General features: G+C 31.8%; 1 protein-coding gene across 3 annotated transcripts; it reads right to left on the bottom strand.

Moving 5' to 3' along the window:
* On the bottom strand, positions 1-27,016 carry LOC105348643 (sodium-coupled monocarboxylate transporter 1). 3 transcript variants are annotated; one of them, XM_066068508.1, is made up of 16 exons: positions 26,637-27,016; positions 25,936-26,004; positions 25,712-25,763; positions 25,535-25,602; positions 23,638-23,718; positions 23,461-23,534; positions 23,223-23,360; positions 22,098-22,233; positions 21,902-21,990; positions 21,706-21,818; positions 21,550-21,620; positions 20,074-20,160; positions 19,648-19,886; positions 18,745-18,845; positions 557-675; positions 1-468 (listed from the first exon to the last, which is right to left on the bottom strand). In XM_066068508.1, exons 1-16 carry the CDS (start codon positions 26,961-26,963, stop codon positions 256-258), a joined length of 1,977 nt encoding a protein of 658 aa, XP_065924580.1. In that variant the 5' UTR covers positions 26,964-27,016; the 3' UTR covers positions 1-255. The 3 variants fall into 3 exon arrangements, with proteins under 3 accessions (XP_065924580.1, XP_034327827.2, XP_019918013.3); XM_034471936.2 differs by lacking the exons at positions 18,745-18,845; positions 19,648-19,886; positions 20,074-20,160; ... (9 more) ...; positions 25,936-26,004; positions 26,637-27,016 and adding exons at positions 759-859; positions 1,646-1,884; positions 2,037-2,123; ... (9 more) ...; positions 10,929-10,997; positions 11,649-12,024; XM_020062454.3 differs by lacking the exons at positions 1-468; positions 557-675 and adding exons at positions 17,974-18,441; positions 18,532-18,651.
* Positions 27,017-27,210: the final 194 nt, after the last annotated feature.

Here is a 27,210-nt window from a genome sequence, read left to right as displayed (position 1 = left end):
TTCTGGATGTTTTGTTTTTATGTTTATTTGAGAAGTTACCTTTATCATGAGTTCCAGCGTCGCCAACACTAAACCCTTTAACATATGGACAATGCTTTCACTTTTGGAAGAACGCTTATTGTACATTACTTATTACCTTTGAACACAAAACAATCCTTCATCACTTTATGTTACATAATGTGTATGGACTAACAAACTAAAGTACTAATTCTCAGACATGTTTATTTAAAAGATGTTGGATGGCAATTACAAATCTTATTTCCCCCCATTTTCTAGAGCAGAGCTTGAGATTTCAACATACACATTCTGATTGTTTGAGATCTCGTCTGTTGAACCAGTCAAGAGAGACAACTCTGTTGCTTTATCTTCTTGTTGTTTTCTTCCATCAACATTTTTTGTATCATATGTTTTGTCTTTATACGATGTTTCAAAACTCCACACATTCATATTATCTAACATTTCTTCTCTCTGAAAAACGGAAAAAGCATAAAGAATGTTTTAAAAGCGAGATGCCTAAAAACACAAACAAAAAAAACCCGCAAAACACCCAACTTACCTTTTCGAAGGGTACTCCACAATAGAGCCTTTTTCGTAACTTTTTCGGTAAAAAAGGGAAAAACTGATCAAAGAAGGGCAGCATGTATCGCACGTCAACTGAAGCTGGATCAGGACGACCTAATCATAATATGAAATATTAAATATGACTCAAAACCAGTGCGTTCTCATTCGCGATCTGAATCACAGCCCAAACAACTTACCAGAAATGATGCTCGCTGCAGAACATAGTGTCAGTGACACAACGATGAGAAAACCAGTCAGCCATTGATAAGATAGAGAATAAAACCGATCCAAACCCTCCCTAAATAAAAATAAACTTAGTATGTTAAAATGGCCATTATATAATTACGTTGGACATAAACAGGTTCTAAAAAACATTATGTTTACAATGAAAACAAAAATAGATAAATTGATAAAATCATTCAAAAATCCCCTGAAAGTTCATAGTTTTAAATTGAAATCAGGATTCTAAAGATGCTAAGCATTGTCATGTGTTTAAACATTATCTATTCTTTGTCAGAGATATAATAGATAGATAAAACAATTGCAAAGCATCATCTTTGATAAACAAAATCTATTGAAACAAAAATATATGGGGGGGGGGGGGGGTTAAGAAAGGCAAAGGTATTTGTAAGTAAATATTTAGCTTGTCTGAATATAAAATTAGCCCTTATTAACCTTTTTCTAATTACGCGAGAGATAAAAACGTGACATTAAGTGGACTGCGTATTGAGAACAATATCTGGAAATGTGACATAAAAGAAAATATATGCCATTTAGTCTTCTCCAGGATTTAATTTACTTATTAACTGGTCCATACACTGATATGTTAACTTTTAATATTTCTAATGCATGTTAAAATGTGTAGATTTAAATATTGTAATTGTACCGCCTTGAAACTAGTAAAGCACGCTATCTGCATGTTATTGTTTTTTTTATGAGAGTGTCTGTCTGTAAAGCTTAAGATTTACGAAAAATTCATCAACAATAATAAAATAGGTTAACGAGATATTTATGCAATTCAATCAGATAACGAATACATCGCTTCATCTATAATATCAATGGACGATGTGAATATGAAACTTACGGTTTCTTCTCACGTTTTGTTTCGTATTCTGTGGTGGATTCTGCAGTACTGTAGTAATAGTCTGTCCAGGGCGTTGTCTGCATTGTTGTATTTGTCATTTCGTATTGGGATACATCAACGCATTTATCTATGGGACCTGGGGGAAGTCCCGGTGCTCGTTTAAGAGTGGTCGAGAAGTTTTGCCCGGTCGTTATCCACAGTCCAACTACTGCTGTTAACAATGTCCCTATTATGGCGCCCTATGCACAATAGTTATTTAGTTTGATTTTCATTTTCATTTATTCTGTTCCATGCAAATTAATAGTTTTTTATTTCTTTTTTGTATTAGTTATCATTTACAAAATATGCCATATTGCATTTTGTATCTAAATTACTAGTTTGTGCGACAAACCTTTGCGTTACCCCAAGGACAAAATACTGAGAAAAGGAAAAGGCCAGACGCGGGTCCTCCGAAGGCAGCAAGGACACTAAATGTGATCTGAAAGCATTCAATGTTTACTAGTGAAAAGGTATTCTTATTGTTGTTAACTAGTATCTGCTTAAAATCATTGTTTTACAATTGTATGGAATCATAATGCTACACGGCAAAAGAAATTAATGACATATTTAATTCTTAGTATTGCAGTTTCCTCGTTATTTCATACAAACAAATCTATGACAATTAAAAATAGAAACCTAATTTTGAAACAGACTGGGTGAAAGGATTTTTAAAATTCTATTAACTATGGATTGTTTGGGTTTTACAAATCCAATGCTCGGAACATTTAGTAAATTGACTTTTAAAGATTATATTTTGAATTCTTAATCTCAAATCTTCTGTCAATGCTTATAAAACACTTGTTTTTAAAACGTTTTAAAAGGCCAGGTAAGCGTTAAAAGCAATACCCAATCTGATATCAAAAACTATATTCTTAGTTTATATTAGATGCAATCGACGATGATATCGATGCTATTTTAAAAATCCAATGAAATCCTAAGTGGCAAACACTTAGTGTTAGAGCGGAATTCAAAAAAGGTACTATGGACACTGTAATTGTTAAGTCCGTTAGCATTGAGAGTTTTGAGAAAAAAAGAGTAACAATTACCATAACAATTATAATAAAAGAAATGTATATCGAAATGAATATTAATTATACACATAAAAAATGAAGCATATGTCTCAGTAGTCATAAGTGTTAGGCCAGTTACCCAAAGTTGCTTGTTAAGTCTTGTAACTTGATATTTTGTGTTGTCATTAGATAAAAATAACCTTTTCTACATGATCTCAGGAAACCACGATGCAATCGAGTGCCAGCTTACGTTTGGAGTTAACCTGCGAGGGACTTGTGTACAATCAAATGGAAAGTCTATAAATCCTATATACTAAGCACTATACATACAAGTCATATGCACATGCGTGGCTAAGAAACTGCGCCGAAACCGCAAACGTTCTTTTTGGTGGAACTTGCTTACCACTTATTATTCGGAGATTATGATAAAAGACCGTTGGAATCAGGTTTTTGTAGTAAGTGTATGAAAAAGAACAGGCAACAAAACATACATATGCATAGCTGCATATCTCTAGCTCTAAGAGGACAATATGGGCTAAACTGCACAGCTACAGACAGTGTATACCATGTATACCAGAAACCAGTAATTAACGACACACCCTAATAAACACCCTATATGTAGGTTACCCGAACTCAAAAAGTCAATAAAGAGTTGAAAACAAATCATAGTTTTTAAAAGAATTTCAGAGCCAAGTTAAGCGATGACATCTATACATTAATATATGAATATAGTTTGGTATCAATTATTTGCATAGAATTAATTTGGTAGGGTAAAAGGTTTACTGAGTGATGAAAATGAACAAATCAGGCAAATGGGTTGCAAAGATGGACCAGTGTATAGTACAATCACTTGCACATTTAACTTCTGGGGAGCACATGCATCTTTGGTTAAGAACCTGCTTGTGAAAGGGAGAGAGAGAGAAAAACAGAGAGAATGAGAGAAGAAGAGTACATAGACATATTAGATTTTTTTTTAGCTTAAGACAATCCTAAAATTACCGCATATTGTATTTTTGTGAATGACTCATTGTTTATTTACCTGGGACATAGGTCCTTTGATTTTTGCTATCAAAAAGGACACGGCGACACACAAGGCTCCAATAAACACAACTAGAAAACAAAAATGTTTAGCAATGTCATCAATATAATTGCTGAAGATCACGATTTTCATTGATGTGAATAAGGAAATGGATTTAACTACCAGATATTTTTGCTATCAATGTTATAGTTCTTTCTGACAATGACTTGAAATTTGGCTTGACCACATCTTCGATTGCTAATGCGGACAAACTGCTTAGTCCAGATGAAAGGGTACTACAAGAAAAACATATTCAAATTATTTATACAAACGTTTATTCAAACATGGTTAGATACATGAAAAAAATGTTTTATCATAAGACCTGAGCGATGCACTGAAAAGGGACGCAATAAAGAGTCCGGACATTCCCGGGAGATCCTCAAAGATCTGTAGAACCATGAACGGAACAATCTGAAAAGATTAATACTAACATTACTGTCTTATATATGATATGTAACCAAATCTAAATAAAAGCTTTGATGTTTAGATAGTAAGTAAACTTTATTTATAGCTTCCATACTGTTAATTCATCTGTAGCAAAGTATTTTTATTAGCGTAAAATTTGACACATTTATACTATTTTATCATAATTTTCAATATATTGACACACGATCAAGCTTTGTCTGGACAATTTAGCTAGGTGGCATTTAATACCAATTTTTCTACCTAAATAAGCATTTCAGGTTACAGTTGTGATTTTGTAAGCAACATTAAACTCATTAATAGTGTTGAATTTTTATCAAGTTATCAGAAAATCATGACAAATAAATATTTTGCGTATAGTAAAGTTTGGCTAAAAAGTATTCTATATATTACAACGCCAATTTTATAAATAAATGTGTTATAAATCATTTTTTTTTTAAATACAGTAGTTCGTTTAATGAATTAAAGTGTTGACATAAGAAACATATTAGCTTGACAAATGACTGGTAGTAAGGTTTAAATATTTTGACGAGTTTGGATCCAGGGAAAGTAAAAAAAAAATATACGGTTTTAAAAACCTATTTTTGATTTAATTGATGAAATTATATGCATTCAAATTGTTACTTATCAAGATAAATGAAAATCGCAACACCTACAAAAAATCTAAAATATAAAAACCATTAAAGCGATATTATGGATTTCTAATATGATATTGACTTTGCATCCAATTTAGTGCCCGCTTTTATATGTAAAATACAGAGAAAAAACATCGTAATAAGCACTTAAAAAGAACATAGCTTTATCAAAACATTTATATAAATCAAGCATAACTTGCATTAAAATTCTAATTTCTTTATTATTATGGATATCCTTATTAGCATTGTTGATATAAATATATTCTCAAAATTATATCGAGTTCAATATTGTGAGAAAACATATATCTGCAGGGAGGATAACTAAAGCATTTCCTATTGTCAGTGTATAGGTTTTGTAAGAGGTTCCATTTCCCTTAGACAACCCGTGCCCTTTTACTATGTTACTATAAAGTACGATTCTCTACAATTTGTAAACCCATACCTGGTTTGGGTTGGATATTTGTTTAGCTTTCAGTGGGTCACATCCAAGAGAGGTAAAATAGCCATATGCAACCGCTCCCTCAAGTGTAGCCAACGTCAGGGTAATAAAGAAAGCAGGCCCGGCTAAATACAGCACCCTTTGAATGTATATTGTATTTTCACATATAACTTTAAAAGTCATATACTAGAAATACAATTATATATCTATATAAAAGTAACAAATACTAAATAATTAGAAAGAAAGTTTAATCGAACGTATGATATAAACGCATACTTAATTTGTAAGATTTTCCAAGGATCCCAGAAGTTTTACATAGCATATTTGAAATTCACATGTAAAAGTTTGTCATGATCAGATAAGTGTATGCCCTTGCAAGTGAATGATTTATTTAGGTACCCACTTTAAGATATGCAATATTTTATACAAAACTGAGGCTGCCTCATTGTATGACACATACTTCTAACATAATGAAAGAAAGACTATATAGGTAGCATTCTACTAATAATAATATATCATTTATAATATTTCGTTAATCTTCGACATTTTTTTTTCGCTAAAAAAAAGGCATTATAGCATTCAATGACTTAACCTTATGCGTCATTTTGAAGCATATGACGTCATATTTTGTAGTACAGCGAGAACGATCGACCTCTCGCTTGTTTTTCAGTGTGTACGCTATGACAGACATCGGAAAGTAAGTAATAGCATTTGTTGTTTTTACTTAAAAGATAAGATTATGTTAATTTTGATAATAACTTCTTACGAGGTTTGTAATATGATGTAATGTTATTATGTACATTTCCCGTACGTTTTGTCTGAAGGAATTCATTGACAGCCTTAACTATGCTATTATATGTTTGGATATTCTATTTCGATTTTTTTTATATTATAACATTAACGTTTATTTGTTTATATGCATTTCGAAGCTAGACTTAACTAGTGCTTCTAATAAAACACGTTGATAAGAAAATCAAACCTGTTAGCGTCTTTTTGGGTCGGAGTAGAGACTATTCTCTGTATCGTAGTTTGCCCAATATTAAGTCCAACCATCCGAAGACAGCCACCTACCACCAAACTCCAAAACGTGTGTCGTACAGTGGGGTCCGGATTAAAGCTTTAAAATATTGGAGACTATTAGTATAAACAGTCGTAGAGACAAGTGTTTTGTACATAAACAGTCGTAGAGACAAGTGTTTTGTACATAAACAGTCGTAGAGACAAGTGTTTTGTACATAAACAGTCGTAAAGACAAGTGTTTTGTACATAAACAGCGTATTGTAATACTTACTCAAACATGTCCAATCTTCCAGTATTTTGATTAATTTCAACAACTTTTGACACGCCCCCGGCAACCATTGTACCCTTATTAAAATCAAAGCAACATACACTTACAAGGTGATAATTGAATCTTTGTAACAGAGATTTATATATGTATAAATACCTTTTTACTTTATTTAAACTTCTTACCTTTATTAGAATTGCAAAAATACCCATAAACATAACAACACTTTGAAACACATCTGTCCATATGACTGCTTTTATTCCTCCCTAAAACGATTAATATGTTTCTTGCACATATATTGATACATAGCGATTATATAAAAACGGTACTAAGTTGCAAAAATACTAAAGTTTTGAGCACACAAGTCTGATATATATATTATCATCAAATCATTTTATATTAACAGAAGCATATCTTAATATCAGTTTTTTTAATTATTCAAAAATAATTACTTTAAATGAAGAGAGTCAACATAGGTTTCTACTCGAGTGACGTCATCACTAAATATTCTGTATACTCTGCATTGAAGATATGTAATTAACAATACTGATTGAGCACATAATTACTGCATTGACATTGATTCAGTTATATTGCATTAGTAGGTGGCTAATATATAATTATCTGTATATTAAGTATGTCTTATTATAAAAGAACTATTTGCTTCAAAATAAATCTTTGTACATTCATAAAATAAATATACATATACGTTTCACGATATTTTAAAAATGATAATCTTATCACAGCGCTACCTCTTAAAATAAACTTCTACTTTTTTTCTAAACATACAGAACGTATCTATTTAGAAAATTTTAGAAGAAATATCAATTAATAACATTATTCTCAGGTCAAGTTGATTGTGTGAAATCTTGTTTTCATCTTCAAAAATTTGGAAAAATAAATGAACATATGATTTATATTTTTAGGCTTTCAAGTACAAATATATGAAAATAAAATATGTCATTTTGATAAGTTTATCAATAAAATGACTACTTTAATGTGTTTCTCACATAATATTTGATTTTAATGAGTAATTCATCTAAAAAAGAAAAAAATGGAGATTGGCTTGTAACGTGTTTTTAAAGACGGATTATACATAATGTGATTTTTGTAAGAACAGTAACTAGTTAAGAGATGATTACTTAGACGTTTTCATTACAAGAAGTGCCAAACTAATGATTTTAAGAATAACGATAACACTTTAAACTATATATGTAACTTTTACGTTTAATTAAAAAAAGCATGAAAGAAACAAGTAAATAATAAAATGTTTACAAGGAAAATTATAAGGACTTCCAACTTTGCACAAAGGTACCAACAATTCCTTAATCAATTTAGAAATATTACAATATAATAAATATCTCTCAAACCATTGATATGCGCACTGCTCATTCAACAGCTACTTACAAGTACATGTTCATGAAATTTATAACCATATGATGATAACGACTATCGGACAAATCATTAATTTAGTAGATGTTTCGTTTTATTTGTAAATGCGTGTAGTTGTAAAGTAATCTTCACGAGATATAGCGTCTACTTTCCTGTTACAAAATGTCACTGAAATTGTAATTGCACATCAGTATTTCTGAGATAAGTTACAATGAAGCAACGTCTGGAATTTACAGTTGCCAAAGAGATGTTACATAACATTGCAAGAACACCTCTTTTATTTCCGAAGGGTCGATCTGTACAGCCCGCTTACGAACAAGGGATAGCTTTATAAATAAGGTAACTAATACTATTGATTTTCAAATGATAATAGCAAATCAAAAATAAAGAAAAAATAAACAATTGCAACGCTCCAGTACATGCGACTTTAAATGCTAAATGTAGAGCTATCTTATATGTGGAGAAAAGCAAATCATGTATTCATTTCTACAACGGAAATTATAAATCGCAACCAATCGAGATAAAATTGATCAATATTGTATATATAATTACAACCAATTTTTACTAGTTATTATAAAAACATATACTGATTTCTAGGTGTTTAACAAGGTTTTAATGTGGATGTTTGACATCGATAAACCTGTCTAGATCTACTTTTCACGATAGCAAAACGTTAACCCAATTATCATAGTCTATATTAAATGAATGTTTAAGTTTTTTAATAGTGTTGTTGTTTCAATAAAACACACGGATATAACACAAATAAATAAATATCACATATAAGTCAACTTGAGCTATTTTTTAATATATTTTAAAGTTTGTCTCAGCTTACCCATTTAATCACATTTTTAGATATTTTTTTTATTAATACACATACCTATCCGTAAAAAAAGACTGCCATCAATATATGGTAAAGGTTTCGATATTCTGTTAACAACTTTCATATTTTTTCCCAAAAAATTTCACAGAGGCAAAAATAAATATTTTCATATGAATCTAAAATGATAAATTCATGAAATGTCATCAATAAAGAAATCAAGGCTTCTCGCACAATTTTGTAACATCATTAGTTAGGTATTTTGATGCCGTTTGTAATGTAGACTTAAATAGATTATTTTTGGGCCGTGCATACTATCCGGACGCAATAAACGAGGCAAGTAAAAAACTAAAACACTGGATCTTTTTTTTTTTATTTTAGGTAATGAATGAAGTTTGGGCACTGTAAGATGTTTGGTTATAGAAATATTTAACAACACTTGGTGAGTACAGTAAATTGGTGCAAGTTATAAGGAACGACGAGTTTTATATTCAGCAACTGTATATACAAAATATATAATGTGAGTAGTATTTAATCTAAATTTGAAATTAGATTTGAAAACGGTAGAGCCAATATGATACTGAAATTATTTTTTATCCAAAAATCATCAATACATATCTCCTCAATGACAAATCAAAGGACTCGCTAAGCATAAATCAGAGGAGCATTTACTTTTATCTTTTTCAAGTTCAATTAAAAGCAAATAAATATCAAAATTTTATAGTTACAATTGACTATGTACGTGTACATTACGAAATATAATTGTTATACATACAATGTACCTTGCCGTGGTTATGAAGGTAGTATTATATACACTTACTGCATTGTACTTATTGCAGATGATTAATTTTAAATCACTGATGCGGCACGAATTGCCACTCATTGTTGTGTGTTGCATCACTGTAACAACAGTTTACACTTACTCAATGTAAAGTTTGGCGATGATTCCTACTTATGTCATTAAAGAAACAACTAAGACTAAGACCTTACTGATTGACATGTATATCACTGCAGCAACAGATGGACTCATAACTGACTTATACATCCATGCAGAGACAACTGGAGTCTTGATTGATAAAAACATCTGTTATTATAGGCATGAATAAACCATATAAATCAGCTAGCACTTACTATAGACGTGTAAATCACTGCAGCCACAGCTACTACAAGTGTTGATGTCCACATTGGAAAGTTGGTGACTAAAATTCAAAAAAAAAAAAATTCAAAAAAAATTAATGTGTGCAATTAAAGGTTTAACATGATGATGAAAATAAATCAGATCCACTTAACCTGATTCCAATGCAATGCCTGGGCCGAACAGAACAATTCCCATGTAGAAAATCTATTGAAAAGACACAGGAAACGTAACAATTTCTGTAGAAATTTATTTCTATTTGGCCGTCTGCTATTTGTCATTGGGTTACGTAATAATAATGACATGTAAATATATGAGGAGTAAAGTTGTTGACATGTCAAACGATAATTAGTTTTATTGTACAACATAGAAAATGTTTTACTTTATTTTAAAAATCCCGATGCTTGAAGAGGAGGTTAAAAAGAATGCTTTGATATTAATAGATAACCTTAACCCTGAAGGGAAATTCAAAACGTAGTAATATGTACTTTAAATGCCAATTAAAGTCGTTTGAAACCTCAATAAAGAAGAGGCTTATCTTTAAGTATTGCACTTTGCTTTAAGAACCTGCTTACATGTTATTTCTGCATGAAACTTATATTCATTGATGTATAAGATTCATATATATCTCTAAAAAAAAATGTAACTACTAATATGTAGAGGATGAACTTATGCTATTCACTCAACTGTAGTTAGCTGAATCAAATGGAGACTGAAAGGATAATTATGTCTTCAGTCAAATTCTATTTACATCTCAGTCACCTTTGAGTTGAATGGCAGAGCTATTTCATGTGATAAACTAATATCTGAACAAAGACGACATTGTTGAAATTTGTTTTATTCAGAGCCTCAACAAAATTTTTTTTGTTTTACATATAAACATAAAACTAGCAAAAGTTTACAAGCCACAAAATCTGCTATTCCAATAATAAACTACAATTTCACGACAACATATTCTGCTTTGATAACTGCAGCTCATATTCATTTAAATGTTATTCATTACTGGAAATGTAATAAGTAGTTGAAAACTTACGTAATTTATACAACCGATGGTTAAGTTCAGCAATCTTACGTAGCGGCTTTTGTATCGCAACTCATAATACTGAAATTGAATAGTTCATTTGAACTTGACATTCATATATGAGTACTGCAATTTCATTTAGTATTAAAAACAGTCATATCAAAACAGAATGCTAATATGTCACAGTAAAAGAATATTAACAAGCTCAGTATGGCATTTATCAACATTATTGTCAATCACAAAAAATGTTAATTTGAAAATGTTCGGTATATAGAATTTATCAAGTTGAATTGCAGTAAAACTACGGACTGATTATTTTATTAGTATTATTTCTTTTTAAGATATTGCTATCCAGAAGGCTTAATGGTTATGGCCACTAATCTCCTTGACAAGAAGAGCTCTGAATAAGATATTTAAAAAAATGTTCTTATTTTCTAGGTTGTTTATCTGATAATATTGTTTATTAAGAAATGTTTATTGCTAACAAAGTATTATCTAAAAATAAAAAGTAGATTTAATGGTAATTTGTTGATTTTCCAGCTTCCTTTCAATACAAAAACATTATCTACATATATACCCTTTTATATAATGTTCTGTCATCAGTATTTTGATATACATGATATAAAAAATAAAAATACCGCTGAGTGATAAAGTCCACATTCGATCAATAAAATCAAAATAACTGTTTTGAATATCAATTTTAAAATTGTTATTTATATTACTTAATACTACCTCATTAATGCTCGTGATCTTCAATGGATGAACGAGGGGTACAACCATGCGTGTAGCAAGAAGGCATGAAACAAGAAACCCAATGTTTGATAACCAAAACATCATCCCGTAAACATAGGTTTCCGCTGGAAATCCTAGCATCATGATGGAAGATTCGAAGGAAACCATCAACGATACTGCAACTGGAAGTACCTTCATCTGACGGCCGCCGACCAGAAAGTCAGAGGTCGTTTTCTGACCAGCGCATGCATAGTAAACTCCAATAGCTAGAGACACACAGATTGTTAGACAAAACACAATGTAGTCGTAAACCACAAAACCAGACATTGCTGCTTGTAAACCTTCAGACTTGTGACTGAGATTACTTAGTACTTGTGAAAACTACAGCATCCTTCAACTTTGCATAAAAACGGGGATGTTCATTTAAATTAGTTTGACTGATCGTGTCTGATCATACCCAATTGACAAGAGCAGTTCACATGTAGATAGATTTTTTGTATGGCCAAGGTGTTAATGAATTTAATTTACGAAGTTTTCCGTTTTTCCGTTTTTCCATGATTACGACAAAGAGCACACCGCGGGTGTGTGCGGTCAGCAGAGGATGCTCACTCCTCCGTGGCACCTGATCCTACCTCTTTCTTTTTTAAGGTCCGTGTTGCTCTGCTTTGAATTTGTATTTCGTTTTTTGGATTTTTGAGATGGTTGACCGTTTGTTATTGTCATTCTTTATTTACATCATATGCAAACTCAGGGGTTTTTGTCAGGGTTAGAAGGATTATACATTACTTGCAACATTTAAATATGTGATTACTTCTTACTTTCATTACAGTGAACTAATAGAATGTTACCAACGATGCCGTAATGATTCTAAAACTTTAAAAAGTTTGTTTTTATTTTTTAAATTGTACAGAATCAGTCTTTATTTCCCTTGCATAAAACTATTTTTGCTAAATATTTGACTTTTTTTTTCATTTCGAAATTAATTTGTTTTAAATTAAAGAAACTGCTTGCAGATTAAACAAGTACACTTCCTACCTGATAGCATTTTTTTGCAGGTAGCATTATTGTCATGTAACAGTAAGTGCTACACAAAGCGTTAGATATCAATATGGTTGTATTTTTCCTGATTACCTTGTACATTACAATTACACCGAACAATATTTATAACTTGACTGTTGAATTCTGATTTTTGGGAGTTGATTTTAATCACCTCTCTTATGCATCTACTCAGGTAAACCGAAAGTGAAACAGTGTTTGGACTTAAGCACAAATCAACACCGCTGACAACATTTAGTTTAAATCAATAAATTCGATGTAATGAGTTCTTAAGCATTGTTTTTGAAGGAAACTCATTTATAAATACCTTGTAAACAGTCAGATTTTATTGGTACGAACAAATTAAATATTCTTTGAAGTCGTACATTATATGTATCCCTACGCCAGAGTTCAATATAGACGCTCGGCTGTCTCTGTAAATCTCCGGCAAACATAGAGTGTCTCTTGTTTGTCGCTCGGAGATTAATGGATACAGCTAAGAGTCTGGTTTGGTAAAACGCAAGTTATATATATATATTGAAACTATATATATATATATAGGGTGTGGGCTGACTTTTGTGACAACTATATTATCTGAATAATTGTACATCAAAGTCATTATTTAGTATTCATATTTTTTAATGAGCAATTTTATAACAAACCTGTTTTACTGCTAATGTCTTATCATCAATGAAAAACAAAATACCGGTAGGATTTGGAATTTAGATATCTTATAGTAACGTACATATTATTAATATCTTTGATGATGAAAACTCAAAAGCAACTCAACACTAAATATGTTATTGTACTTTAAAAACTTTTCAAAATAACCCAGTGCCTATAGTGTATTAGAGTAGGATATATTTACCTTACTGCATAAAACCCTCTGTTAAAAAGAGATGTGTGTCCTCTACGCCACCAAGACAGATAAATGCGATTTGAGTCAACGTGGGTTGCACGACCTGTTATAATCTATGAAATTGAAGATGAAGTGAGCAAATATAATATTTTTTCGAGACAAATATTGCATTGAATGGTTTTTTTAAACACGAAAAAATAGTATTGTTCGACTGCTGAAATAGGTGAGTTTATGGGAGGTCAAGTAACATCAAGGGGGCTGGATTGCCATTTTAATCTCCGCACCGCAACCTCTGATAGATCACCTTTCTTGGTGCTAACGATGTTTTTTTATATAACTGTCTGTTAAGGGATAGCTTGAGCCCAAAAATAAACACCCCAAGTAACACATTTAGCTCTACCATTATAAAGGCAAATAGCGACTAATATAGCAGATCCTGCTCATGAGCATGACATTGCATTAAAATCATTATAAGGCAGACAACGATACAGATACCATATACATGTAGTTTCATCAACATTCAATGATGATCGGTTTTACTCGCATTCGTGTTGAATGGATCAAAGAAATTAAATTTTCAACAATGTAACAATTTGTATTGGTATTGTCATTATTCTTTGTGCACAGTTTCTTGTGTCCTTAAAACTGCATGTTTTATGAAACACAGGGTAAAAAAAATGACTACGAGGTGACAGATGACATGTATAGTTCTCCCATCAGTAAACTGTTCAGACCTTTCGGTTGACCGAATAACATGGGTTCGTCTTTAAAATCCAGAGCCAGTCTAGCAAACTCTTAATGACGGTGCAGTACAACTTCATTGGTTAAGATAACTCACTACACCAACACAAACTTTATGACACAAAGTCACAAAATAGCGATTTCAATGTTGTCTTGAATTGTTTATATCAATTGATTTGGTTGAATCTCATCATAGATCAGTATGGGTTTAAAAAAAAAGACTTTGCATATTTGACAATATTACTTTTATAATTCTTATGCATCATGTTATCGTTTCATGATTGAACAATTTTCTTCTGATTTGAAAAACTATTTCAAGATGTAGTGAGCCATCTTAGATGGTTTATCTTTATATTCTGTTGCGTTTTAAGTTATACGTTAACTCAGAATGAAAAACTAATATCATTTATGATAATGAAAAACCATATATTGTGTGTTATAGACCTTTCATGGTAGTGTTATTTTCCAAAAAGTAGGTCAATGATCTACGATTTGAGTCAATGGCCATTGAAGATTTTTTGAAAATTTAAGACAAATACCTTAAATGTTAAACTATGATAAATTTGCATCAATGCCATTATTACAATAATTGCTGAAATCAGAAGTTCTTACAGCTGGTGGTGGACTCATACAGTGGTTGGTTCTCAGTTTTTTAGTTTACGACAAGTGCTCTCGCAGTCCAGAACGTAGCGCTAATGTCACTAAGGGATCTGATCATAATAGGATGAATTAACTAGACCGGTTATAATTTGTTCTGCCCTACATTTTTGAATGAAATTATTCAGATGAATTTCTACTGATATAATTATTATTTTAAGATAAAAAAAAAAAGACATTTACCACACCGTTTGTTTAAGGGATCATCTCAAAGTTTGTTAATTTTTAACATAGGACCCTCTTGGATTTTGCCTCTCCTTTTTTTTTTTACATTTTTTTTAAAATTCTGCCCTAGGGATTTCTTTTTTATGTTCTACATATTAAAGTTACTGCTAAAAGACATCAAATGGTCAAATAAAAAAACCCTTTACCTTGCATTATCAAAGTTGTGTTTTGTATACCCAATTTCACAGATTTGTCAGATAATGGCTATATTTTTTTTGACAAAGGCGGAGATGGTGATTTTTATAGTATCATTAAAACATTCAGACATATATAAGTAATAAAAAAATATATAACATCACATATTAAGGGTCATTAATATAAAATACATGGTTACTGTCTTGAAATATATGAATAAAGCTAAAGATGCGTGTTAAGAAACCGTGAAAGAGGGCTAGGCTTGCTGAACCCCCTTCACGTTTTCGACCCGAGCTCAAATATAGCTTATGTTTCGAGACAGTGATGTTTACACAATATAATTTAAATTTTACGCATCAAACGTCAACCAAGCAAAAAGATGACGTCACAATACAAATGAAACGCTGCCCGAAAGCGTGCGTACTCGATCTGTACTCGGCCTCGTTAAATTAATAAATATCATGCCTTTATTTCATATTTTTTTTAGTTAGTTCTTAAAACGTTCAGATCTGTTTTAACAGGAAAAAAGAAGTTAGTGCACATGCGTTATGTTAGCATTAAAATATATGGCTGAATCATACAAACCAATAAGACTAAATGTAAAATCCGTTGGTCAACTCGGAAGATATCGAATTCTTGAAAACTTGAAATCTTGGTCACCGGCAGGTTTTTTTTTTCGGTCCCTTGAACTTCGAACCATCGAGAGTCACCTGTATGTATATCTATAGAAACTAACTAATCTTGATTTTTAACTTTTTAAAACTGCATTCTTCGACTGATATACATTGGTAAAAAGGTAATAATATGCAATGCTTCTAAAGGATTGTCTACCTTGTAGATTTTACATGGAATCTGCACTACAATACACTTCTTGGCTATTCTTTTTAAAGCGCTAAGCATAGCTCAGCGCTTTATTGTCGTTAGACTTCTATTTCCGGTGCAAGGAATAACTGCCCTCTATGAGCAAAAATATACATCATTTACACTGGTAAGAGGTATAGGGAACCAGTTATCTAGGTGACGGAAATGGCCGAGTAGATACGATTGGTTTGCGGGGCTTACATCAGCACGGGATGCTACGCAGTGATGATAAAATATAGTGCCTATTCAGAAGCTAAAATATAGAAAAATAAAATCGATTCTTTGCAAGAAAATGTCAAAAACTGTGATAAATTACTGTTCAAAAGGTATAATTTGTGATTTTAACATATCTTTTTTCAGGCAAGTATCCATATACAAGTCGTGTTCAGCTTTAATTCACATCATCTTCAGAAAGTAACATATATTTAAAGAAATCTGGCCTTCGATACTTTAAATTGATATTCATTAAACATAAACCAAAATTTCAATAAGGCTAATTTCCGTCTACGCTTGCACACATTAAATTTTCTTAGAACCAAGCGAGGTTAGCGCTTTTCAGTACTTTCAGTACTTTGATTTGTTGTTATTGTTACATCTATGTTGACGTTACGCTAATTCCTAATTACATGTGTATCGAAAAATAACTACTCATGTTTGTGTGCTTCAGCTGGCAAGGAAGTAAATCACGAAAACATTTGTCAATGCTCTAGCTTTGATCCCGAATTTCTATAATTGTTAAAACATTCGTTAACTTCAAACTCTGTTGATGTAATACATTAAGTCTCTTTCTCTTGTGTCATATTTGATACGTAAAATTTCCCTGTATTAAATATAAATGGCCAAAATTGTCTTATAAGTTTCGGAACTGTGTTTTGTTTTAAAGGGTCGGGTGATGCATACGACTTTCGTCCCTCTCTCGTTTTATGTTTTCGTTTTTGGGAGTTGATTTTAATCAACTCCCTTATGCAGTTACTCTGGCAAACCGAAAGTGAAACAGTGTTTGGACCTAAGCACAAATCATCACCGCTGACAAGACTTAGTTCTTGAAAAAATCAGTGTAATGTATACTGAAGCATTGTTTTTCAAAGAAACATATCTATAAACACTTTGAAAATAGTTAGATTATATATTATACGAACAATTATATATATTTGTAGTCTCATATGTTCCTGCGCCCGAGTTTAATATAGTCTCGTTCAACCCAACGCTCGGCTGTCTCCGTAAATCTCCGACACGCAAAGAGGCTCTCTTGCTTGTGGCAGATTAACGGAGACAGATGAGCGTTTGGTTGATCGAGACTACAATTTGATATCAAGAGTGTTTGGATCCATACAATTTTTAGAATTGTTTCGATTACTAATATATAGTTTGAAATCTATCTTTAAATATTACACAACATGATTCATATCGGTTTTCTCGAAATTCCTGTCGGAAAAATTTAAAAATCTATATTATAAAAGTGCGTTATTCAAATACAGACTAGAAACTAAGTGCCATGCAAGATAAGTTGATTTTAAAATAAATGATAATTGATTAAATCAACTACCGTCAGTACTTCAGTAATTTGATTAAAGGGGTGTTTGGTGTTTGTTTGTCTGGGGTTTTTCATGTTCTTTATTTCTTTTTCTTTTTTTTTGGGGGGGGGGGTAGTTCCTGTTTTTCTCCTTTTTTTTGGGATATTTCTTTTAATTTTGTTTATTTTTTTAACATTCATTTTTTTGGCGAAATTATGATGTTTTTAATAAAAGAAAAACAACAAATCAAATAGGCAACATAGAATACTATGTTTATCAAAAGCAATAAACAAAACAATGACAAGGAAAATGTCGGCAATTGAAGATGGATTGCTCCAGTCTCAAGTACCTGCAATATTGGCATTTCATCTTAATGTACAGCATGTTTACAAATAAACATATTAAGCAGACATGGGCATGATTACTCAAAAATATAATCGATTAATTTATGTATGTATTTATTTTACATAAAATGGTTTTATTAAAATGCGTAAATACCCCTATTCATATAAGCCTATCATACAAGATATAGTAGGCAGAATAAAAATTCTTATTTCGTCCCATTCTCTAAAACAGAACTTGACATTTCAACATTCACACTCGGACTCTTTGAAGACTCTTCTGCTGAACCAGTCAATGGATATAACTCGGTTGTTTTGTCATCCACTTCTTCATTAATTTCGTCAGTTTGATGTTTATCTATGTGATTGTCGTTATAAGTTTTTTCATAATTCCATACATTCATTTTCTCTAACATTTCCTCTCTCTAAAAGTAAATCAACAAAATCGGCAATGTTATAATTCAAAAATGTTGTAGTTAAAATCGTGATTAGAATACGGTAACTGAATAACTAACCTTTTCGAACGAAACCCCGCCATAAAGCCTCTTTCGTATATTTTTAGGTAAAAAAAGGGAAAAATTGATCAAAGAAGGGCAGCATGTATCGCACGTCCACCGAAGCCGGATCAGGACGACCTAATGATAGCAAAAAACCCAAAAAACCGGTGAACATAACTCAGCATCAGTGCGTTATCATTTGACATCTGAATCGCGGTCAAAACAACCTACCAGAAATGATGCTTGCTGCAGAACATAGGATCAGTGAAACAATAATGAGAAAGCCAGTCAGCCACTGGTAGGAGAGAGAATAAAATCGATCCAAGCCTTTTCTAGATAATGACACAAACATAATATTGAACATTTTCTCAGTTAAGAAAACAGAAACATATGCAAACAATACTTGTATTTGATATCTCATTAAAAATGTATTGTAAGAGTTTGAGAAGGTAAAACAATGTTGGCAGTTTCAGTATATTTTGTGAACGCAGAAATACCATTTTATTTTGGTGATACATATCTGTTTTAAAATTCTACCATGAATATGTGAGAAAATATCCAATGGCGACCGAAGGTTGACCGATAGTGAACGAAGAAAATCAACATTTAGGGTGCAGATGATGATACAAACATGATACAGCTAATTCAATATTATTCTGATTATATTTATTGTAAAATACTATTTTATACCCGGGATAATTAGAGGAGAAGAATAAAATCCAAAACAAGATATCATATTTTTGAGAACTAATACATGGCTTTGTTCAGTTAAATTATCAGCAGAATAAGAGATCGGAGTGTATTTTTATTATTATTCATAATCGTTTTAAATATTTAAAAAAATGTGAAAAATTGGGAAAATATTGATCCATTTATTTTTATATGTTTAAAAATACGACTTCCATTTACCGATTCTTTGTCTATTTTAGATTATCTATTATAATTTAGAATAAACTGCTAGATTGGGAAAACATTGATAATGAATGTTAAATTGTAAGGAAGTCTGTAATGAAAAGGCCTAGTATGAATTATAGACCTTTATCCTTCTCAAATGAAAGTGATTTATATTATACAGAATAGGAGTAAATTTCTATACACATTTTATGGTAATATAATAATATTAAGGGAACTTACGGTTTATGCAAAGATTTTGTTTCGTACTCCGTGGATGATTCTACAGTACTGTGGTAGTAGTATGTCCAGGTCGTTGTCTGCTCTGTCATATTGGATAGTTTGTTTGGGAACACATCAATACATCTATCTATGGGTCCTGGAGGAAGTCCCGGTGCTCGTTTAAGGGTTGTTGAAAAGTTTTGCCCTGTTGATATCCACATACCCACCACAGCTGTCAACAATGTCCCGATAATGGCCCCCTTAAATTGTATTTAATTTGTTTTGTTTATATTTTTTTTTCTCTATTATATATTGCCCTCTGTCTTATAAATTGGGCTCACTGTTTTCTTACTTTTCTCTAAATCTTCAAAGAATAAGAAATTAATGACAAAATTTATAAAATTACCTGAGTTATAATTTTAAATTGCTAGATGATTATCTACAGACCTTTGCGTTTCCCCATGGACAGAATACCGAGAACAGAAATAGACCAGAAGCGGGTCCACCAAAAGCAGCTAAAACACTAGATGAAATCTGAAAACACAGAAAGTCACTACTTTGAAAAAGATAAAAGTCGTGTGCACATGTAAAAGAAGATGGTTGACGTATGCTGTCTGTAGTATCTTTTCATCAAACTACCCTTTAAAGCCTGATATTCATGAGAGCGTCGCTGTTAAACTGTACTGTAGAAGCAGAAATATTCGTCGGGAATTTCATTTCATTAATTTCGTTGTTACTACAAATCAACAAAATTAAATCCATGACGAGTTTTCAACCCAAGTATTTATGATAACGGATAGATTACAAAATGACGAAATTAAATGCCAACGATATTTTTTTGGTTTAAAAACAACGAAATGATGACCCAACGAAAAAATGTGCTTCTACAGTATTAACAAAGCATGCACATAAGCATATACAGTAGTACTCTCGTAAATGCAAGATTTTGATACATTTCTTCATTGATACCTTGCTTCTGTCAAAGTGATGAACAGTTGGAAAAACTTGTTGTCGTATATTTTTAATTAGAAGCCCCTACTTACAACATATTTTTTCTAACTTTGAAATCGAAAGCCTCATTTTACTGACTTCCAGTAACAAGCGAAATCTGCTCATCATATTTTAAGGAAAGAACGAGAATGATAAAAAGAAGCATCTAGAAGTAATAAATGTTATTATTTGATACACATGTCAAATCGTATATAGAATTAATCTATTGATATTTGATTTAATTATATTAAAATTTAAAAAAAATGTACTGGATTCCAATTTGTTAAAGACATTCTAAGTCAAAAAATATATAAGAGAATAAAAGTCAAATATTTAGATTTTTGAAATAGAAGCAGTATTGTATTATATCAAATAGGTGCTGCGTTTGAAATATTTCGTTGTGATAATAATGGGATTTTTTCGAGCTCGTCTTGATATATAATACCATTTAATGAAGATTGAATGCAAAATTTAAGAAAAAAGTATGAGGGTCTTCTAATGTTTATTCGTTTTAAATGCTGAGAGAATAGAAACTAATGTACGTATTTGAGGGCTGATGTGATTGAGTAATCATTAAGGGTTCCCTGCATCTTGATAGTTTTTAGATAGCTACATAAATATAAGTAATAACGCTAGCACAACAGAGTAACATGACAATTATGCTAACTTTAACTCCTCCTGTCCATCAGGGACACGGTTTATTGTTTAGTATGGTGATTTTTTAAACACTACTTCTTAATGAAAAAATCATTAAACAAATCCTTTCACTAAGACAGATTGACATCAGAAAGCGTATAAAATTGCACCTTTTCAAATGAAAACAATACGTAATACCTAATTAAAAGAGCGGGTGATAGGAAACAGAAACTGAATTTTGTAGCATGTGAAACATTGCAATGATTACTATATCTAAACTAACAAGGAATCGGATACCTGTGACATAGGACCTTTGATCTTCGCTATCAGAAAGGACACAGCAACACATAAAGCTCCGATAAACACGACTAAAATCAAAATGTTTAAATGATCAATATAACTGTTGACTTTCTTGTAATTTGTTATAGCAAGAAAGGAAGTTATAAAAACTACCGGAGATCTTCGCTATCAATGTGATCGTTCTTTCCGACAATGACTTGAAGTTTGGTTTCACCACATCTTCGATGGCTAGTGCAGACAAACTGCTGAGTCCTGACGAAAGAGTGCTATATAAAATAAAACGTGTTTAAACAATCATATTTAAACACTAGTTGTGATACATGAAATAGAAAACGTTAAATTATAAGACCTTAGTGATGCACAAAACAGAGATGCAATAAAAAGGCCGGACATTCCAGGAAGGTCCTTAAAAATCTGTAGAACCATGAACGGAACGATCTAGGAAGAAGTGGTGTAAGATTACATTATTGTTGTTCAAATTATATATGAAATTATTTAGTAAAACAATCAAAACTACGATGCAAAGATAGTGCGTATAGCATTACCTGGTTTGGGTTAATTATTTGTTTAGACTTAAGCGGGTCACATCCTAGAGTAGTAAAATAGCCATAGGCCACCGCTCCCTCCAGAGTAGCCAACGTCAGGGTAATAAAGAAAGCAGGCCCGGCTAAATACAGCACCCTGTCAATTTAAACTTATAAGTGTTTAGTCTTCCCGCCCCTTTATATGTTTTGTTAACAACTTCCAGTATTTAACATTATGTTATAAAATACATATTTTTACATGGCTTCGAGAGCAACATACCACAATATTTGTCTCGAAGTGACAAGAAAGCAATAAAATGTTATGTTGTCCAAAGGCAGAGAACGACATAACACGCCAGGCTTTTCGGGTCACGGAGTTGCAAATGTCCTGGTGTTTTGCTCAAGAAGACAATGTTAGTCATACAATACAATACAGACAATAGTACATGTTATTTATTTTTCTATAACTCAGAATTGGTTTTAACACTGGTAAAGACTGACATTTGCTGTTGCAACACGCTCATTCTTTAAATAATCCCTCTCTTTTTTTACTGAATATTTTCTGATTGATTAAACAATTAACGTTACTTTGAGTTGAAATAAAGGAATCAGAAACATTGTTCTATCGCTTTCTGTTTTTTTGTGAAGTTGTTAAAGTTTGACTCTTTAATTTTGAACTAAACCTAACAAATTAACAATTGCAAACAAACAAATAATTAATCAACAGAAAAATTGCACGCAAGAGTAATGTAACAGTTTTTGAAAGGCAATATAACTATTTTAAATATGTATTTAAAAATGTCATATCAAAATATAAATGTATATTAATTTGTCGTTGAATTTTGGATTGAAAAATTCCCGTCTGTACATAAGTTAAGCAGTATCCAGGCTGTCATAGATATTTTTGCAGAGAAAAAATTAAAACTAAATAGAGTTATTTTTATTATTTAATCATTAAATATCTTACGCATATAAATCTAAATAAGGGCTATTTTGTTATACTAGTGTTTGATTATCATATTTTTAGAATTCTAATATCAAAACGTCCACGTGTTTCATGCCGATGTAAACTAAACGATTTTAATAATCCAGCGAGGCTTAAATGCAAAGCTTTATATGAAACATATCTTTACAAGGACGACTGACCTGATGGCGTCTCGCTGAGTAGGGGTAGATACAATTCTCTGTATCGTAGTTTGACCGATATTCAGACCAACCATTCGAATACAGCCACCGACCACCAAACTCCAGAACGTGTGGCGTATAGTAGGGTCCGGGTCAAAGCTAAAGAAATGTTCACAGATGTTGGCGAATAGATTGTTATCAGACACATTCGTGAATGCATGTGTGTCTCGAACACATATACCTCTATAATTATACGTACTCAAACATGTCGAGTCTTCCTGAATCTTTATTGATTTCTACAACTTTTGATATGCCCCCGGCAACCATGGTACCCTTTAAAAAAATAGCATTTTACTATTAAATAGTACTGAAAGTTGAAGTGACCATTTAAGTTCCAAACTGACGTATTTTCCTTTTATTCTTTAAAATAATTTACCTTGATTAAAATTGCAAAAATACCCATAAACATTACAACACTCTGGAATACATCAGTCCATATCACGGCTTTGATTCCTCCCTAAAATGATAAACATTCTTTTTTATCTAATACATTTTGTACAATCGAATCTGTTTTAAGCAAACAAATGATGCCTAAAAGGCTATCTTGAGCGTTGCGACAGCAACATAAATATTAGCCTTATACTGTTTTGATAACCCTAGAATATTTAAATCAATCAATAACGGATGACGTGTAAATCAGATGTGCAACAACAAAAACTGTCTATAGACGTGTATATAACCGAGATAACAACTTTGATGTGTGATGTGGTAACATGTAGAGTTATCACATCTCTATAGCCTAATCTTCATAACATAGTTGGCTATAATAATTGAAAAAATAAAGGTTATTGACCAATAACGTGTTCATCCCTATAGCAACAGATGCTACTGATTTGGTAGGCATATGTACTGCGACAACACATGTCAATGACTATGGACCTGTAACTTATTCAGAAAATAACTATGGACTTGTCACTTACTCAGCAAAAATGACTATTGACATGACACTAACACAGCAAAAATGACTATTGACATGACACTAACACAGCAACAATGACAATGGACAATGGACATGTTCCTAACTTGGCACTTATGACAATGGATTTGTCACTAACTTAACAACAATGTACATGTCTTAACTCAATAACAATGGCTACGAACATGTTTCTTAGTTGGCGAGTTCCTAGCTCAGCAACAATGACTAAAGGCATGTCACTTACTCAGCACCAATGACAATGGACAGTTTTCATTTACTCAGCGACAATGACAAAGGAAATGTCTCTATCTCAATAACAAAGACAATCGACTTGTCGTCTCTAACTCAGCAACAATGGCTATGTACATGTCACTAACTCAGTAATAATTACTATGGACATGTCCATATCTCAGCAACAATGACTACAGACATTTCACTAACTCAGCAACAATGACTACTTAGCAACATTGGATATGGACAAGTCACTTATTCAGCAACAATTACTTTTGGACAGTTCAGCACTGTCATTTTTGCAGCATTTATTGTTTTAACTCCTGCACATGCTACAAAGTCTAGCCTATTATAAACGTGTATATTGCTGTAGCACTCTTATGTTATTTTGTACAGTTTATATAAAGCTACAAATACTAACGCTTTCTATTTACATGTATTTCACTGATGAAACATTCAGGCTGATATGACTAGAAACATACAAAAGTCATAGTCTGCAAAAAACAAATTCTTGCAACTCACGACACTAGCTTTTTGACTGATTTACTATTCTTTTACATTTTATGTACAAATATTCAATTCTAAAACTCTAAAATCTAAAATTCTTGAATGTTCTGAACAATTCAACATTATCTTCAGTCCCGAAAGGTGAAGCCCTGTGGTTTGTTTACTTGTTAATAAGGCAACTTGGATTTATGCGTGAAATAAACATGCTTAATTTTCCAAGGTACATGTAAGGAAGCCTGTTCAAAAAAACGTAAACGACGTATAAAAGTAAAGCAATGTCATTAGTTGTGAATTTTTTGAAGATGTTTTAGATGTGCATGTGTTAAATATTAGGTTAATCAATCTAAAACAAGTGCACATTTTTATGAGCAGTAGATTCAGGGTTGTTTTTTTTTTGTATTCGAGGAATTGAACTTATAAAGCATAATTTTCCGGTGGAGCTACTGTACTGCAGATAGTTCTGTCACACTAATGACATATGTCAAGTGAGATAAGCGTGTAGATCACGACACAAAATAATTTTGATCGACATGTGGTTCATTATAAAATAATCTCATTTATAGCACCTCATTCTCACAACAGAATGTTATACTAAAATTAATATCTAGCTAGCACTTACTATTGACGTGTAAATTACCGTGGCGACAGCTACCACTAATACAGACGTCCACATAGGAAAGTTGGTGACTAAAAAAGGACCAAAGACACGTTTATGCTTTAAAGTCAAATGATGTAAGAAATTAAAACAAAAATAAATTAAACAAAATTTGTGAGTAATTAGTCAGATTGGTCTTACCCGACTCTAATGCGATTCCTGGACCGAACAAAACAATCCCCATGTAGAGAATCTATGGGAAACCACACGGAAACCATTACAAATAATAAAAGTCTCTAAATAACAATATCTAATTTTTGTAATTATTATTTTTTGCTTAATATTGGGCAACATATCTACAATTGATAACTAGCGTTGCATGAACGATTTTTTTTCAAACTGATAACAAGTAATTGATAACTTACGTAGTTTATACAACCGATTGTTAAGTTCAACAGTCTGACGTAACGGCTGTTATATCGTAATTCGTAGTACTGAAAAAAAATCATTTATAATCTGGGTATGACCTATCTAAATATTTCTCATGATTACTCTGCATATGGGCTGAAATTTGAAATCATCTTCCATAAAGATTTTTACGATACAACAGCAATGATATATACCATCTATTATATCATAGTTTAGCCACAAACTGGTTTTTTAAACCATCTTACGTCTTACTTATTATGATCATATCACATAGCATATGCAATGTTTGCAAACGAAAATTTGAAAATGGTAAAGAGATTTCACGCCAGAAAATTAGTTTGTTTACTTATTTTGTGGATTAAATACTTAAAATTTACTACCTCATCAGCTAATTAATAACTTCAAAGCAGGTGTAACAATCCTTAACATTAATACATGATTATATTACAAAATGGAAAACAAAATCCTTCAATAAAAAAACATTGTAATCTAAAACTTAAAATAAAATGTTTGCTTTAATATCAAGTTTATGTGGTTACATTGCAGTTGAGGTTTAGGTTACAAACTAGGTTTCAGTACCGTAGATTGCTGTTGGTTATAATACTAACAAATTACAGACAAAATACCCTTCCTTTCTACTTAGTTTATTACTTTAAAATAAGTCGCAAACTAAGTCTCTTTTATTATTTAGCACTACCTCATTTACGCTCGTAATCTTCAGCGGATGAACAAGGGGGACAACCATGCGTGTAGCGAGAAGGCATGAAACAAGAAAACCAATGGTTGATAACCAAAACATCATCCCGTAAACATAGGTTTCCGCTGGATATCCTAGCATCATGATGGAAGATTCAAAGGAAACCATCAAAGAAACAGCCACCGGAAGTACCTTCATCTGACGGCCGCCGACCAGAAAGTCAGACGTTGTTTTCTGACCAGCGTATGCATGGTAAACTCCAATAGCTAAAGACACAACGATAGTTAGACAAAACACAATGTAGTCGTAAACCACAAAACCAGACATTGCTGCTTGTAAACCTTCAGACTTCTGACTGAGATTACTTTGTAATGTCTAAAACTACAGTCTGTTGTGACTTTGAAAAAAAAAATGCAAATTTAAATGAAAATGATAAATCATGCCTGGTCATACTAGTTCAAGCACTATTTGGATAACTTTATATCTTTGAAGATTTTGATGAATGTAGTGTATAACTATTTTTAACTTTAGCAAGCATAAGTTTGTATAAATCATGGAGCATTACCAAATTATT

This window comes from Magallana gigas, chromosome 8, assembly GCF_963853765.1.
Source record: "Magallana gigas chromosome 8, xbMagGiga1.1, whole genome shotgun sequence".
In the NCBI taxonomy this organism is placed as follows: domain Eukaryota; kingdom Metazoa; phylum Mollusca; class Bivalvia; order Ostreida; family Ostreidae; genus Magallana; species Magallana gigas.
The sequence above is the reverse complement of the archived record's forward strand: the minus strand, read 5'-3'. Positions and strand labels throughout refer to the sequence as shown.